Below are 18,380 nucleotides of genomic sequence, written 5' to 3' on the forward strand. Positions count from 1 at the left end.
ATCATGGCTTTTCTTTTATTTAGACACGCCTGAGTGTTCTATGACGTAAAAGTCGTAAGGGTTCTCAGTTTATTGCTTCACGGTTTTATAACGTACACAAAGGTTATTGATTGAAGCAATAGTCTGTCAAATTGTGCAAATATAGTGTCAGGTTATGACGTTAGAGCGGAGTGCATTGCCGGCCGGAGAGCAGCGGCCTGACCTCCACCTTGCGCAAACAATCGGCCACGCCATTCAATACTGACAGCCTTCTGAACCTGACACATTGTCTGTCTGTGTTTTATTACTTTGAAGCAAGTTTGTTTCTTTTTTCAACCAAGACTAAAAGCAGCCTATTCAACTTCTGTATCAATTTAACCTTTTCAATAAGATTATCGATTTGTTTGCTATAAAATTGGAAGTTATGAAAATAATAATATAGTATACATAGTATTTATTGAAATTGACGTAAATATTGAGTCTAAATCTAAGGAAGTTTCTTGGAGTATAAATCTTAATGTAACGATGTTACGCTAAATAAATTAGCGTGCCCCATCCCCCGAGAGGTCAGATACCATCTGCGGGATTTATATGAGGTCATACAGACATACCGCTCCTAATAAAATTACCTACCATTTGTAGGTATTTTGTTTTATATGCGTGAAAGAGAAAATTCAGAACTTATACATAATTGAAACTTTTATTGTTCCCGCATTTGAGGCACTGCGTATGTTTACATAAAAGCAACATGACATATTCGGCAATCAAATCTTATAAGACCACTAACTTTTCAACGTACGGGAATTACACATATTTCAGTATTATGTATATCAATAACGGTTGGATAACAGAATGTTACATTCAATATTGGGGTTTAATTTGGGCAATGTCAACGTCTCGTAGAGGGAAATATCTCCGGCATATTGCGGACTAAACACCCGTGTGATTGGAACCGCTTTCCATATTAGATAATCGCGATTTGCAATTCAAACTAAAACCTACAAATCTAAGTTATCATAACCCGAAGTTGCACGACTTGTGAAATCACTTCCCTTTGCAAAAACTATATAGGATTATGTCATAGTGCACTTTTGCGTTTCACAAAAACTCTCGTTTCGATCGAAGGCAGTCCTTGCGAAGCCGCGCAGACGGTATAATACAGCAAAACGTTACAACAGTTCCAAGATCCAAAGTGAAAAGCTTTTTGCTCTAATAGCATTACAACTCTGTTGCCTTTTAAGTGAAGATATACCCGAGAATATTGACAGGTCCCTGTGAATGTAGCCCACTCTTACATTGTACTTCTAAATGAATTAAAAGCGAAAATAAAACGGTAACGTTGGAGCGCGCTCGCCTGTTTACGATCGTGTAAGCCACAGGCATTATCTCCTACTTCCCTGATTCCCTGGATTTTGGTAATTGGCTGTACGACGTAAAACGATTACCTAAATGCGAAATCCTTTTCTCTCTCAATCCCTAGGCTATTTTGGTTGCGTTTTCTCAATTTACTCGCCAGTTCGGTAAACGAACTCCAAAATTGTGAATCAGACTTGATTGAATCGCAGTCGTGCCCGCGGGAATGGAGTTATTTTCCAAGCTATTTCATGGCACGTCGTACGATCGACAAGTCTCACAACCGTGCACTCGCTCGCGTTTCATGTTTGTACCCTCTCGAGAAATTTCTTTCAGTTCATTTATTTGTTTGGAAACTGTCGTTCCACTCACAACACCTTTATTTGATATTGGTACATTTTTTATGATTTGTGAAACAATTGCCTTTGGGAAACTTCCTCGTCCTTCTGATAGGTTTATCGTTATGTGCGTTAGGAATAAGACGAATTTGTGAAAACAAAGAAAAAAGTACACGTGTTAGCAGAGTAATCGTGGCTTGTGAACGAAATATAAACGAACAATTGTCATAATATCTTGAAAATGTAAACACTCGTATCATACGAGGGATAATCGTCAGCAATAAAAGAGCTCATTTGTGTTACTGGTCCAGTTGTTTCGATTCACGTTGCTCGGACAATGGGCAAACGTACGCACAATGTGGCCCCATCGTCATCAATCAAAGTCCCTCGCGCCCCACCCACGCACCCCACCACCGTCCAGACTGATTTACCCCTTACATTACAAGCAAATGCACGTCTGCGTTAATACCAGCCGACTGCGGCAAATTGAAACTAAAATAACGGCTAAATGTAGACTTACAAGAATGCATTACGAAGACATGGGATTTAAATTTTAAATGCTTAACGTTTCTACGTCTGGCGTCTAATGTTACGACTCATATCCTTGATTAAAATCGAAGATTAGGTAACATAAATGATCGTATCGGGCAGAATTATATCACAAAACTCGAGAATGACATAAATGAAAACATTATCTGATTTGGTCCTTTTTGTGCTTACCTATGTCTATTTTATGTTTAACTGTTTTGCGAGGTGAAATGAATTTCGCTCTGAGCGTGCAGCAGACAACAAAGTCAAAAGGAGACAATCAGTAATCATGCGTCATCCCCGCGGGATTACTCGAAACTTCCATCTACATATGTACTGCACATACAATACCTACTGTGGTTTTCAGCGTTGATGTTACCTATATCTATGCAAATATTGCCACAAACACGTTACAAATTGAACAAAGTTTTTTCAAATGTAGCTTTAGTTCCGTGTATATTAAATAGAGGCCTATATTTCTGTGACAAAATATGAAAGAAAAAATCACAAGTAAATGAATATTTTGAAATAAAATAAATTGTTAAGGCAATTTAGGTGGAAGGCTTATTACCATGCGGCCGTACGTCCAAACAGCGGCCCGGACATCGCGTGACCGGCCGGGACATTCCCTACCCTCATTACCACTTTAAATAACACTATTCAACCCAAACTATTATATTTAGTAAGAATGTATTAGAAAATTACCTTTCTTAGAAGTTAGAAATAGGGGTTAAATTGAACTTTTTATTTTTGTTGGCAAGAAATTTTGACGCATAAAACTCGAAAATAACTTTTGATATTTATTTACGGGGCATGAAGATTTTAGTTTGGTAAACAAACCAAAATACGTGTTTTGGGAAGTATTTATTCCGGCAATCTGTAATCATGAAGCCTTCTAATTCGATAGGCTGTAAGTACATTTTCTACGTGAAAAAGACTGTTGTTAGATTCCCAATTACCGGGTCAGATAATAACATCGTTGATTATATCAGCCTCTAATTAAAATAAGTAATTGCACTGTATTGATAACAATAACTGTTGTTATTTTATCAGTGCGTTCAAAATAATCTGTTTCCTCAACCACTTATGTATGTCGAACACGTTCATCATATTGTTACGTGATCATAATATTACAAAGCCCAAATGTGTATATAGTTGAATAAAACATACATCCTGTTAATCTATAATAGGCATGCCACATTTTAGGAAAAAAAGATTAATATTAAAACAATCATTGTGATATAAAATTCTGTGAATAGCGACGATTAATAATGAATGCGTGGGTGCTAGGACGATATGTAACAATGGTACTGGGAAACCGGAATAATCTGCTAAATAGTAAATAGGGGAGGACTTGCAACCCTTCACGCACTGTGGCTAACTTTAAATACACAGTGTATATGAATATAGAGCTAGCCCGTCGGCGGTTCCTACTATTGATATCAAACGAGGCTCCACTACGCAGTGTCAGGGAGAAACACAATGACAAATACATACACATGGCGGAAAGAAATTATTTTTACTGAGATTGGTCTGAGTGAACACAACAGGGACAATAGTACCGTATAATATTTCATGATTTATATGCTTACGACTGCTACAGCCCTATTAGAGATTATAAAAAGTCGCCACGCCATGCGCCATTTACTTGTGTTAGACACGTTCTTATCGAACCACTTTGTCGGTTAACATGTTTCTATTGGAATTTGAATAACAAAGCATAAAAAATCCTAATCGTATCTGCGTTTACCAACAGCTGTAGAATATTGAATATGGCAACATTACATGTGAGAACACATTTCCACAATCGGTGTTGCCGTCCGGCGCGGGGGCGTATGATTAGAAATCGATAACTATGCGTCACATTTCGGCTTACACCTATGTATTGTTGATCCATCCATTGTGATCTGACCCAATGTTATCTGTTACAGCATTTACAACGCTTTTAGTACGTTGGTAATCCCAATCAGTAAGGATTTCGTCATTTCCTTTTGTGGAACCCTTATCTCGACGGTTTTTTGCCCCACGCGCCACGGTCGGGGTACGGACAGTTTTAATAAATAAACATCTGTTGGCACCAGATTTGTTGACTGAAATAGTACTGACTTGTATGGCTCTACTACATAAACAGTTAGAGTTTTTAATATATTTCTAAGCACAGTTTTAACTTCATCACACAGCTTAAAGTTGCTCCTTAGTATGATATTTTATGCCGTATAAAGTATTTATGAAATCCATTGCTTGTAAACTCTGGATAAGTTGATATTTACAGTAAATAACTTTTCAAACTGTAACCCGCTTCCAGTTGATGAGATAGTAAACATAGTTTCTATTAGCCTAATGCTAATGATCAATAGGAACGTCCTATGACTCACAGTACCTACCTATGCATAAGCGGAACAAACCCGGAGCGATTTAAAAATACATGTAACAACATAATAAATCTCTCTACAACAACACTGAAATAAAATATGATCATTATTTTAAATCGGCATTTTTACACCGCTTTCAGTACAATTTTATCGTGAATTATTTGCTCGTTACTTTGTAGAATTCTCTTATAGGTACGCATATTTTATTTCTTCTTCAATTATTTTTTTGTTTTTTAGTTTGTAACCTATGATAATAACAATTTTTAAAACGTTGGAATGTAATTGTAAGTGAAGCAATGTGAAAAATCTAGTCGATCATGAGCACACAAGTACGCACGTTTCACCAATTTGTAACTGTTGGCATGTCAATGAAAGTAACGTTAATGAGTAATTGAGTGCAATTAAGAGTAACACGCCACCAGCACGGGCGGGTTATAAGCTCGAAAGTATTATTGTAAACATTAATTACATCATTATGAAGACAATGTCCAATTTCATACAAATTCCTGTTTTGTACAGAGCTATAAATATTTTACACGGTAACAAAAATATTATTTTTACAACTCATAAAAAATTATGCCTTTTAAAAGATTATCTCGCTTCAACTTCGAGCCGGCTTTCTACTTATATTTTTTTAGGATGTCGTATCGGCCCAAGAACCCTTATAATAGTACATTCGTCCCGTCATATGTCACTCAAATCATGCTCAAATCACATACTCTTAGTTCGTTCAATATTACAGATTTGATGAAAAGTCACATGAAAATGCTTTTATAATATTTTCGAAGCAAACTGAAATACCATTTGTGGCATTTGTCTGTCTAAACATGCTTAGCATTGAGCGTGAAGACTTTTTATGACATGAAACAATATCGCCCTAGATCATTTTTTATTTTGACGTTTTGATTACATGCTGTAAGCCCTTAAGTCATTTGTGTTGCGTTGAACTGTTAAATATCTTATGTAATAAAAAGAGAACAAGGAGAAAAAAGCGGCCTTTTGGGCTATACTCTACTCACATATTTCATCCTCAACTAGGCTTGATAGGTTCTGTCTACTTGCTTTTTGGCTACGTACCATATCGTTATTTATGCGGACCATACACATTGTTGGAATCCAGACAAAGAATTTTTATGGCTCCAAGTAAAGGCGTTACACTCATATTTGGGCGATCGCGGCAAGCCCGTTCTTCTCATAGTTTGGCGACACCATTACGGCATTCTGAGCGCGAGTGAACAATAAATCTCCCCGGGGCTCCGCAATGTATTCTGCATGCAGGCACTGCGCTTCCTAGCCTGGCAATTATTACTCCCTGTACGAGATTGCTAACTTACCAAGCCGCTGTAACTACCTCTCGCTAGATTTTTAAGCAGCTTTAAAAAGGAGCTTCTTTTCTAGAGTTATTTGTTTAACGGTGATTTAAGGCATATTTTCTTCATGCCATTCCACGCCATTTGTTACTTTATGTACCTTACCCATACATGAGTTCAATTACTTTACTAGGTACATATCTAGGTGCTTAGGTAGGAACTACACCGCTAAGCCTTACCGCGCTTTTAACAATCAAAGCTTTCAAACCTGTTTAAATATAAGTAAGTGCAAGCGCTGTTAAAGTAAACTGTGAAGTGAGCGCGCAGATATACACTACCGCTAGACCTCAGACCGGCTGTAACCTTCTCGAGTGACCCCGGGCCGTATTCTTAGAAATCATCAAGTGGCCTAACATACAAAGCTTTTCAGAACTCAACCAGTGTATAAATGATAGTTGGGAAGCAATAAAATGTCTGCCTGGATTGGATAGGAACTGGCGCGCCTGTGTGCAAATGATCCGGCGCGGCGTACGCCGAAGGACGCGGCCGCATTCCGCACCGCACCACTACACCGAGATGACACACATACCGACACGTACCGCCTGTGTGTGTGTGCAACAACACATTAATGCCAAAGTACATAAGGCACTTTTGCAGTACGCCGGAGTTGGCGTCAGTGTACCGCTAGCGGTGTGGAATTCCTTATTACGATGCAACACGTTGCATTCACAAAATTGTTTAGAACTGTTATGTTAGTCGCACGCCGTCTACGCAACGCACCGTTATCGTTCCACAAGCGATATTAAACCTCAAATTATTGGTCGGATAAAACAGTGCGAGATGAATATTTAACCGTTGTTGTTGACATCGACGCGAGATACAGAGACAAAACGGAATATCTGCAAAGCGGAAACAGTTTAATCACGCAGCGTGTACGGTGGCAGGCGCTAATCTCGCGTCGCGGGCAGCCGCCGCCGAAGCGAATCGCATACAAATGTGCCGCCAGTCAGAGCAAAAACTGCTGAATAATGTCCCCTCGCAGTTGTACTCGGACGAGCTGTATACTCACATAATGATGCAGTCACGGCACGCTCTATGCATTTTACAACTGCATTACTTTCGGGGAGCTTTTTAATATGAAATGCATTGTCAGTGTGGCCATGAGCCATATTGGACACAAACAGCGATCGGATCAGTAATTCAGTACTGGGGTCAGATTGCTGGCATGTGCCAAGTGCGTCAACGGCTCCGATCGGGTGACTGCTTGCGATACTACCGACACTAATATGCGTACTGTCTCACTCACATTTTTTGTTCCTACTGCAATGGAAATTAAAAAAATAAACAGAAAATTAAAGGAAATTCAAGTGATGTAAGTAACACTTAACTGTTATACAAAATACATAGCTAAATGAAAGATTACAATGAAGTAGGTGCATATCGTACTTATGTAATTAAATCAAATAGATAAGTAGCCAATCAATCTTCACTCCTATCATAATAAGATTATAATAGTCACAATGCATATAAAATATTTATATTAAATGATGTAAACTGTAATATAAAACTATTGGCATAACGTAACGTAACTGACCTGACACAAGGTAAACATTTTTCAGTGAATCGAGTGACTGATGACGTTTTTTGTGCTTGTTCGTTATTTAGAGTTCGGGGAAATTGCTGAGATTTGCGTTACAATTCATGACTCACCCGCGCCGTCTATGGCTACTTAGACGACTTTTTTACTGGTATAAAAACATTTGAGTAACGTAGTAATAAGTAGCGACTTGTGCTACCAATAGGCGGAAACGAACAACAAAAAAATCTATCATAAAGGTTTGTCACGACTATTCCACCTGGCATTTGTAAACACCAAACAAAAAACGCAGTCTATTCAATAAAATGGATATTCAATATTAAATACAAACGTGACGCTCTATCAGGTACCCATTGATAAAGTAGAAACAGTGGAGGCATAGTACAGATTATTAACATTGCTGGCAGTCGAACAATTTGGGAGCGGCATCCGGAATTCATGGAAGACAAGTGCGCTCGTCATCGCGGCTTTGTTTGCGGGCCGCCTGCGAGCTGCCGGTAATCAGACCAGCCGGGACGGATTAGATGCGGTCGACGCCCGGGGGAGGCCAAAGATGTGACTGCGACTAGTTGAAACGTCTGGCGGCTCGTAATTTGCGGAGCCGACGCCGTCGCACCGAAGGGTTGACCTCGTCTGTGATCGCCCACTCAATTAAGAATTTCACTTAGCCGAGCGCCTTCATTCTAATTACAGAACTGTTTCCAATAAATAAAGATTCGCGGTCTTTCTATTGAATATTATAAGCAAGTGTTATTTGTAATCTATAAAACAAAGGCATTGATGACACAAAAATGTTATTTTATTCGTCTAATAAAGTCTCGAGAGCGTAAAACTGTTGGCCATTCAATGCTTTTAGTAAAACCCCACTTTATTTGATCCTGGTCGCTCTCACTGAAGCCGAGGAGTAGCTACTAGGAGCAATTTTATTGCCTCTTATTGGCTAACGTTCAAAGTGACAACTTTAAAGACTGCACGAACGTATTGGCCACGCTGCCGACGCTGACTTTAACAGGCTAACGTGATCTCCGTGTGTAATTCCATTAAACGAGCAGTGAAATCTCAATAGATCCACTTTCGCTTTAAATCAAGACGAAACACAATAAAGTCATGACATGAAATAAGACACTATCCCGGTCCGAATCGAATTTGATTTTGATTCCTGGTCGTATCGAATTTATGTCCATCGAAGTTTGAATGGACAATAACTTTGTTAGTTCGAGACGAGTGATCTTTGCAGAGAATTATAGCACTATCCCGAGTCGCTCATGTTCGCTATCTATTCACGAGCAAGTTATATAATTTCCTGAATCGTACCAGTCTCGCTCGCACTACTTGAATGAATAATTAACTTCCAAGCAATAACTAATAGATAGCCGTTTGTCTGAAGCTAACAATATAAGATACTGTCTTGAATGAAGTGCCTAAGCATTATTAGAAATTGTTGTACCTATCGTTGTGCACAAGTCTTCAGAAGTTGTTAATTATTTAGACTTAAAGAAACCGTAGCAAAATAATTCTCAACAGTCCCTGATGACTTCCTTCGTTTATACGGTGGCAACTTTGCTATGTAGACGCCATATAAATACTAAGTAGACAGTGATATCACAAAGCAATTCTAGGATTCTCGTGGCTATGGTTACAGGCGTGTCCATTCCAGATTAAAAGCGGATCTTTAGTGGGAGGGGGTGGTGGGGTGGCGGCGGCACGAGGCAGCAACAAGCTGTGTGTCGAGACGGAGCCGGCGCGACCCGCCGACGCCAACAATCCCACTCAACATAAAACTAAATCTCCACAGACAACAAGAAAACGCAATAGCTCTCCACAAAAGACGTGAACACTGGCTCGAGTATCAATTCTGTGCTGTTCGGCTCGTCGAGTTTGTGTTTTCCTCACTGGCGACATAGTAAGCAAAATATTTGATATTTCAGTTCTCCTCAGACAAAATACAACAGCACCTATCCATTTTGCACGTTAGCAAATCTATACTAACTCTTTAGCTTTGTTCAAAGATTGGACAAGTCTCAGTTTCCAACGTTTTGTAAACCATTCCGTACAGTGTTTCAACTTCGGTCCATTCTGTGCAGAACTATAAGTTCGAACAAATAATAAATTAGCTACTAAGAAAACACTAACGGTAGGGTAAATTTAAATATTATTCTATAAGTTTCATGAAATAGTTAATTCTTCTACGTACATACGACCATTTAAGAAGTTTCAGGACTCAATTGACATTTAACGTTACAATAAAATAAATGTCGCCAATTTAGATTGCTTGGTCATACCGGCATTTTAAGAGCCACTATTTTATTGTGGAAATGATCATTTTCAACACATGTAACGTAGAGGTAGGCACTTCATCGATAACCTTTACACGTAATGTGAGACAGGCTAAACTCAATAAAGATATAATGTAATCTGCGACCGCCAGCCAGACTTATACTGGACATAAGGTTTTTATTTTACTGTAACAAAAATATATATTTTACGCTAATTCCTTGTCGGTCCCCACGCACACTAAGCGGATTGCCAGCTTATCGGCTTGCAGGCATACTCACCTATTTTTTCAATGGCAAAAAATAGTTTTAAAAGTATAAGAATGCTACTTATCGAGAGAGAAAAAAAACTATAACAAAGCCCGGATCCATGAGGCTTTCCTCGTGGGTTTTTCGAATTCCGTGACTCAAATAATTAAGTCCCCAAGATGGGGGTCGCTGGGCCAAATTATACATTGTTATTGCCCCCATAAATCTCATTTTGGGTGAACGCACTCGTCCAGAATAACAAATAAAGACAAAAATTTCATATCACAACCCTGAGGCGAAAAAGATTTTAACTAAATAACTATTTAAACCATCCTGTGTTCGTGTTTTGTACTCGTAACAGTATGTGTGCGCATTCAACTGTGCTCTTGTGTAGGCGTTTGTGATAGACAAATTACTGGAATCGCAATAAATAACGTGCGCCTACTAATACACCTACCATGATGATGTTGTAAAAGCAGTTGCTTTGGGTTTAATGCGCAAAGTTTTTCTCTGACTATTACGGTCTTTTAACCTCAGTACGAATGGATACATTTTCTTTCTTAGAATTTTTCCTTTGAACTTAATTCTTACCCACAGGGAATTGTGGAACGCTGAACTGTCTTGAAACTCCTTGTGAATTTAATTCTCGTTTGCGTCAAATTGTTGGTGGCAATTGTCCTAGGTTCTGGTTTACGATATTTTCTACTGTGGAGCTGGTGCAGAATTGTACTTAAAGGAACGTGATAATCATATTTATAGAAGTAACTACAAGGCTTTCTTGAACAAACAAGACTTCTTTCCTCTGCTTCGCTGTCATGGCAATTCCAACAACATTGAAAAACTCTGTCTTGAATGACAATGTTTGATCCGTAAACATGCATCACATCGACATATGTACAAAGTAACACCGTTATCATACTTATTTCTAATATACATAGTTAATAACACATTAAACACGAACTGGCATGTTATCTCTACACTAATAGACACATAGAAAATGCTCTTTGAACTGTAATTTGTTCACGAGAAAATAAATAAATGAGTTCAAATAACTCTACACCGAAAAGTAGAAAACCAGATAAGATAGGAGTACATGAACGTGAACACAACTGCACATGTGTGCATTATGTGCATGTATAAGGTATTCTAGACGTTTGCGAAAGTCTACAGACACGCTTCGTCACGGCTCTCGGAGCACAGATGCCAATCTGTTCTAGTCATATGTCTACGTCAGTACCATGATGCAACACTAGGATCCCTGAGATAAGCGACTCAGATACACTAGCTACTTCTAAATGTAGGCCTCATTACAGAACCTTAGTAATTAATCTAACAGGTTTGCGAATATCTGAAAGTTATCTACATTTTCGTAATTTTACTGAGCTTGGTTTATTATCTGGGGAAATATGACTAATGTAGGTAAGAGTTAATATTTAATTCTAATTGATTTTTATCACAGTCCGTCACCCAAAATTGTTACCACTAGACTAATGAGGCAATTACTACGCTATAAAGGAAATTCACGTAACTACTAAATTGTTTTAACTGTGCTACTGGAAGTGTCTTTCAACTTAACTCTATTAGGCGCCCTAGAGAAATGAGCGACGGACTAATTTTGGAGGACCATCCTAAATTCTAGGAAAAGAGGACGGACCATGGAATATTGTAGGTAAACTTATTAGGTAATTTAAAAGGTTTTTACTTTTTCACATTATGCTGAGCTATGCAAGTCACTGTAAATCCGACAGGAATATATTTGCAATCCATGTATCTACTCGTATATAGAAACAAATGGCCGCTTTGCAGTGAAAGTTGTACCGACTACACGAGCACGATAGCTTCATTTATTAAATGTAAATTTTCTTATGGCTTTATCTTGTTGCGAGTAGTAGAGTTTATAGCCAGTTAGCACTGCATTGTTCAAGTTAAACCTTTCAAACATTGGCTTCTCAATAATACTGGATGCAGCTAATACTGCAAATGCATATCGCACTCAATGTGGTTTCATCATCCGCTATAGCTTTGCACGCCACATGGTAAGGCTTTGTAACTACTGTGCGGTGATGTGTGTTCACATTAAAGAAGTTTTGAACGAACTTGCAGAAGGCATATACACATAGCTTTAACACTTGTTCTGTCGAGTCCTATCGAAAGTGACCGTGTTAAAGCGCACTTGAGCACCGTTTTCAGTACTGCAGTTACCATGTAGTACTAAGAGTATGTCTGTATTGTCCACAGAGCAGCGGCGGTTGTCGTTCGGCGAGTAGCGCGGGCGCGGGCGCCGTGACGGTCGCTAGCGCGGGCGCAGGCGCGGGCGCGGGCGCGTGCGCGGCGCGCATGGCTAGCGCGGGGGCGCAGTACCGCGGCGGCGCGCAGCAGTGGGCGGCGGCCTATGCGCCGCAGCCCTGCCGCTACCCGCCGCCACAGCCGCAGCAGTACGCGGCGGCTCCCAGCCCCTATACTCCGCACCAGGTAACCTAACACCGCTTTATCTACCCAATGCACATGATGATGTCCTTCTAGCCGATTATGAGCTACGGCGGCTGTTCTCATGTAAGGAGATTAGCCAACTGCGCAGGACGTATTATAGTGCATAAGCATTTGCGCAGACACAGGTGCACTCACTACCTTCACTCTCATAGCCCGATGGGACGGCAACCCGACACGACCGGAGAGAGATCAGGCGCAGGACCTACATTACGTGCTCTTCAATCTTCCACTGCACCATATTCATTTTCTGATCACCATTGCAGTAGTCTTTGTCAAAATTAACCTTAGGAGATCAGACAGGTGCGCAGGACACACGACCGAAATGCGAATATTCATCAAATGTCTCGAGAATCTTTCATCTTGTTAAACATAAGCGATTGATACTTCTAATGCAGTGAGATAATAATACGTCTATAATAGGTCAGTGATGATAACATCCGCGATACATACTCTCTATCCTTCTTCCGGCATTCTTTCATCGCGCAGATAGATATGAATCATAGAGCACTTACTATTTTTACACCGGCGCTAGCGCACATCTTGACTCTCACACGTGCTCTCACTTCGTACCACAGGGTGTAAATGTGCCTATTTTATGTTGTTTTATTGTCAACTTCATCATCCATTCTTCCTGTAAGATCTGATCTCAACTGAGGCAACATCGAAATCAAATTGTTCATTTTTTCTCTTGAAATGGGAGTTTGAGTTGTATTAATAACTATATCGGTTTATCCATCTGATCTAGAAGTTATCGCTTGTCTTAACATTATTTTTATTATTGGTAACCATTAAATTTCTCATAATGTATTGATAAGAACAGGCATTTAATGGTAGGGTAAGAAAGTATATCTATGCGATGAAAGGCAATATTTATCTGCAAATAAAATGGTCATCAACGTCCGTCCGAATCGCACCGCGATTCCTTTCACAGATGTAGTCTCGTGCAAGAATCTATCATTAAGTATAGTCGGCGCCATCTTCTGCATGTTCTAATGAGGTGTGTTTAAGTTTACGATCGGGTTTACGAGCGCCGGCGGCCGGAGGTTCCGCTGTCTGCCGGACCGCGAACGCTTCCTTAATGTTGTGAAACGTTTTCCTTTCATTCAACTAATAAGTGACTATTAACTTAACTTTCTTTAATGTAAACAAGGTTTCAAATAAAGCTAAAGGGGCTATACGGGCTTAAATCAATAAGCGTGAATTCCAGTTAGCAAGTGGCGAACCCCTGGCACCGTGGCAACGTTGCTCACGGCTCTGGACTGGATAATTAACCGCGAAGTCGGCTCGTTGACATCGCTCCATCAATTTCTACGCCCGCCACGGCTGTAGCTCGTTATGCATTACACACAAACAATATTATGTGATTAATGTCTTCTCGGAGCACTTAAAACAACACAACTAGATCGTGATTTGCATAAAACTAGTTAATTTAGAAGTTTACTCTGTTTATCGCTGAGTATGACTAGTACATTGTTTCCTTGTGTAGGCTTTGGGCAGGGGATTGATAGATAGCGATAGCATATGACGCAAATACATAAACAAATTTAAACTATTGAATGTTTCTTGATGAAAAGCGGATTTACACGATTATAATCCATCCAACTGAAATGAAAAGAAATCGAACAAACGGTTGGTTAATTCTTTGTGTGCGCGCAATCACAGTTTTGTGTGAAGTGTCATCGCACAGAGAGCTTACTGGGCTGTTTACGAGGCGGACACAAACCAGATGTTGCACAAAGACCGACTGCACCTCACCACCCTCCCTCCACAGGAATCTCGTAAAAGGAATTTCTCGCGCCCTTATCGCTTTTCGAAATAAAATGTAGCTCCCCAAGCCGTACGTGTTTTATTACAGCGCGTCTCCTTCAGGATTTATCTCATGGTCGCGCCGATACTGAACTCGTTTTTTTACATCGAGTAACATTTGAAAAAGAACTTCGCTTGTGCGATTTGTTCCGCTCAAGTTTTCCTTTTACTTGTACAATTCTATATCGCGGTTAAAGATCCGTTGTCGTTGAATTTTCTTTGTTGCAGGTGATGGAAAATAGTCACCAAGATATATTATGTTATATAATTGTATATATAATTGTGTTACAGTTTTCATTAGGTACTTGTATTGAAAGACATGTGTCACGTTTTTCACATTTGATAAGATCAACTTTAATGTGTGGTCTATGTACCAATCAAAGAACATTAAAAAACGTTTTGTTTTCCGATAAAGTAATCTTAGTCGTAAAGTAGTCGGGTTATCTTTCTAAACTGTCGTTGTTACATTATGTTGAAACGATCAATTACAGGTTTGTTTAACTTTAGTGTCGGCCTCGTGTCTTCATTTACCGTAACAATCGCCACGTTGAATAATGTAAGAATTAACACTTTGCCTTCGTTTTATTACACATCGGACAAATAGACTATTTCCGCTGTTATATGTATTACTAACTGTGCATTATTTAAATCACATTAAAGTTTATTTATAACAACCTGTCGAGTATAAGCACAAAATACATAGGTACAGAAGTCAATCTACATATAAAGCGCGTTCGAGTCACGCAGACATAGGTGTCTATGTGTGCGTGTTCACAGACGCGCTGTCTCAAAACAACTCAAAACAGTGCGAGCGGGGCTGCCGTTTTCTTGAGATACGCGCGTCACACACAAGGTAGATAAATGTGCACGCGTTTTGATACCTACCTAACTGTAATTTGACTGTAATATTTTTAATTTTAATAACAAAAGAAAAAGTAATAATGGAGTAACAAAAAAAGTCGTATTATATGTAATTGTTCAGTGGACGGTTGTTTTAATACAACAATAAACAGTGAACTGTCGTTTTTTAGCCTGCCGTATTACCTATAGTATGTACCTACTTATTTTCTCATATTTCGATGGTTCTTTTAATAAACGCAGTAGGTAGGTACAGTTAGGTGGGTAGGTAAGCGCCCTGGCGGCCTCTGGCCCAATGCCGTAATAAGTTTTGCTAGTGTCGGCCCAGGCGAACCGCCCAACCTACCCTCAAAGATTATTACTAAGTAGTAGGAGTTGATAATTCATGGCGAGAGTATGTTGTAAGGTAGACGAAATAAAACTCGCAAATCAAGGTTTCTGTAGGTAGAAGCAAGCTTAGATCAGGGACTGTACCAACCCATTACATACAAAAATATTTTTTTCGCAAGTAAAGAGTAATAAGTAAGTACCTATAAGTATATGTATGAATAACAAAATTATAAATTGCGGTTTCTGAAAAAGTTCGGTATCTCGTTCAAACGAATTTCTGTTGAAAGTGTTTATTAACCTCATGTATGCCACATTAAATATTTTATTATTATTGGTTTATATTTCATTTTTCCTGTTTTATTCTCAACAATAAATCAAATAATTAGATACGAGTACCACTACCACGTTAGTTTTATGCGCATAAAAAGTTGACGACCCTAGCGCGACCGCCGAGTTTAGGCATGAAAAGTGAAGTACATACATGAGATTGACTTCTGTACCTATGTATTTTGTGGTATAAGTCTTACACTTAAGCTGCCGTGACAATAGTAATCAGTTCATTGTTCCAGTTTTTAGTGAACACGACTTTGATCGGACTTCGCAGTCCCCGGCTTATGGTCGTAACATATATCTATGACCGCTTGATTAATGACCGGAATATGTCAGCTGTCAGGGCTGTCACAACTCCGAAGCTTGTTAGATTCATCACGCCCCTTCCCGAATATGGCAACCCTAAATAGAGGTTACGTTTTTTACTAAAAAAACCCCAACGTTTTTATCGTAAGGAGTGACAGAAGTGTCTGCCTCTAATACTCTAATGCGTTTTACGTCCGAGCTCGCCTAATCCGGCGCTATAGCTCTGTAGTGATACTGGACGAGAAGGCTCTCATATTTCTGTTTTATTTACTACGAAGATGTGAATGGCTTAGGTTCACGAATAAGGCTCAGGCTGAGATTAAAGTAGTAATTTCTTTCCTCGTTTCCATTAGGAACATCTAGGCCAAGCTACTCGACTTCCTGGCGCTTCATTTTCACACGCACGTACTCGAAGATTATGTTGATATATTTAAATGTATTCGCTGCGGAGAATTTTTTTCGTAAATGAAATTACCACATTTATTTTGGAAGGTTTCGCTACCGTATAATTTATATTTAGAAGATCCTTTTTCAATGTCGAACAAGGTACCTAATGTATACGTAGATATGTATAACATAGTCTATTTTATAAATGATTTAGGGTCATCAATTACAGCCCAACGAACGATTGATGAACACCGGTGTGAAAGGTTCCCGGAATATTCGAAAACATGCAGCTTTGCTATTATCTAATCATGTGATGTGCATGTGTTGACTTTGTGAGTATAATAGTTTATTTCGGTACAATGGGGCAGAGCACGTCCCACGTGTGCCACCCTCCCTTATGTCGGGGTGAAAGTATAAATAAACAAGGCTTGCTGATATCTGTCATCCAAGGAATTAGATTTATTTCGGCTCTGGCGGAAGGTGAAGGACCCTAGCCCTCATGAGCGACTGCTGCGGAAACATATTATCACACTACACTGACAAATATTTATTTATCCATGACGTTAGACATGACACGGTCGCAAAACTTAGTTTTTCTAATAAGCCTTCCAATTAGTGCAACTCTTGACTTCCAAAGCTAAGTATTCAAATAATGAAACGGTATTCGCATTTTTATCCCTCCTCGTAGAAATGTTTAACATAACGTAAGTTACATGATATTGTTTTTATAGGGTAGGGTACAACGGCGGCTGTGAAACTTGTCCAATATTGTGAACTATAGGCCGGGTCAAAAGGCGCAAAAAAACGAGTCATTTTTTCTCTGGTAAGGGTGGTGTTTTTTTTGTTGAATTATGTTAATGCTGGTGTGACAGAGGGTAGGACCGCTACCGATATTTAAATTCGTCCATGCCAGTGTTCTGAATCATTTGCTCTTGCGAATGGTTTTGTTTTTCAGAACCGTTTTTTATCCAAAACAGTTTATGATCAATAAGGCATTAAGGTTTCAGTATGTAGGTAGAGCATTCTTTCAATTCAAATATTTTAAGATTTAATTAGCCAACTAGCATGCCTCCCTCTAAGCTAGTTCATGTTTTTTATGATGATGTGTTGATGTGGGCATGGGGATAATTCTCCCTGTACTGTAGCTGTTTACAAAATTGATACCTACTCAAATATACCTAAGCAGTATAGATATCTTCCAGGCATAAAATTTTCTTTTACAATATCGTTAAAGGGCCTAATTCGCTACTCTGTAAACTTAAGGCAGCGTTACACACAATCTAAATAAATGTAGGCACTCATCAAGTGGACTGTCTCGCCGTAGTAAATGGCGAACGAATTGATCGATTTCCTGATTGAATCGACGATAAAACAAATGGAGTGCTCAATTTAAATAGATTGAATGGGATTTATGTTTCATTTCGTGAGCTTCGGCGTGAATCAGTTGGATCCCGCGCCGCCTGTGAATTCAGTGTCCACCAAGGCTGTGGCCGCGCGGGTGCTTTAAAATTGAAACCGGAATTTCATCGTTTATAAAACTCATTATAAAATTCAAACGAATGAGTTCACACCAATTTCATGTTCCTAATTAACGATGTAGCGGTGTGCGATACGCGAGCGGGTAATTCGAGTGCAGTTACAATAGTAGGTAGGAAGTTTGCGTGGTCGCCGGCCATGGGACGCGGAGCGCGGCACGCACGCGCTGCGCTATCGAGCCGGGACCAACTGTTGAGTGCTATCTCCCGCCGGCCACCCCCTACGCCATGCCTTTGAGATAGAGCTCCGCGCCCCTCGCGGCCTTCCTACGCGCCTGACGTCATCACCCACAGTCATATGCTCCCGACGGGCGACGTGTGCGTTCACGTTACATCATT

General features: G+C 39.6%; 1 protein-coding gene across 10 annotated transcripts in view; it reads left to right on the plus strand.

The window, feature by feature from the left end:
• The window catches only part of LOC110374782 (protein alan shepard), a 105,552-nt gene that overhangs the window by 74,833 nt on the left and 12,339 nt on the right, over positions 1-18,380 (plus strand). For all 10 annotated transcript variants that reach the window (XM_049838499.2, XM_049838496.2, XM_049838498.2 and 7 more), the window contains one exon: positions 12,238-12,471. In XM_049838499.2, coding sequence (XP_049694456.1) covers positions 12,238-12,471 — 234 coding nt within the window. The remainder of the gene's footprint in view (positions 1-12,237; positions 12,472-18,380) is intronic.

Source organism: Helicoverpa armigera, chromosome 8 (genome assembly GCF_030705265.1).
Source record: "Helicoverpa armigera isolate CAAS_96S chromosome 8, ASM3070526v1, whole genome shotgun sequence".
NCBI classification, from domain to species: Eukaryota; Metazoa; Arthropoda; class Insecta; order Lepidoptera; family Noctuidae; genus Helicoverpa; species Helicoverpa armigera.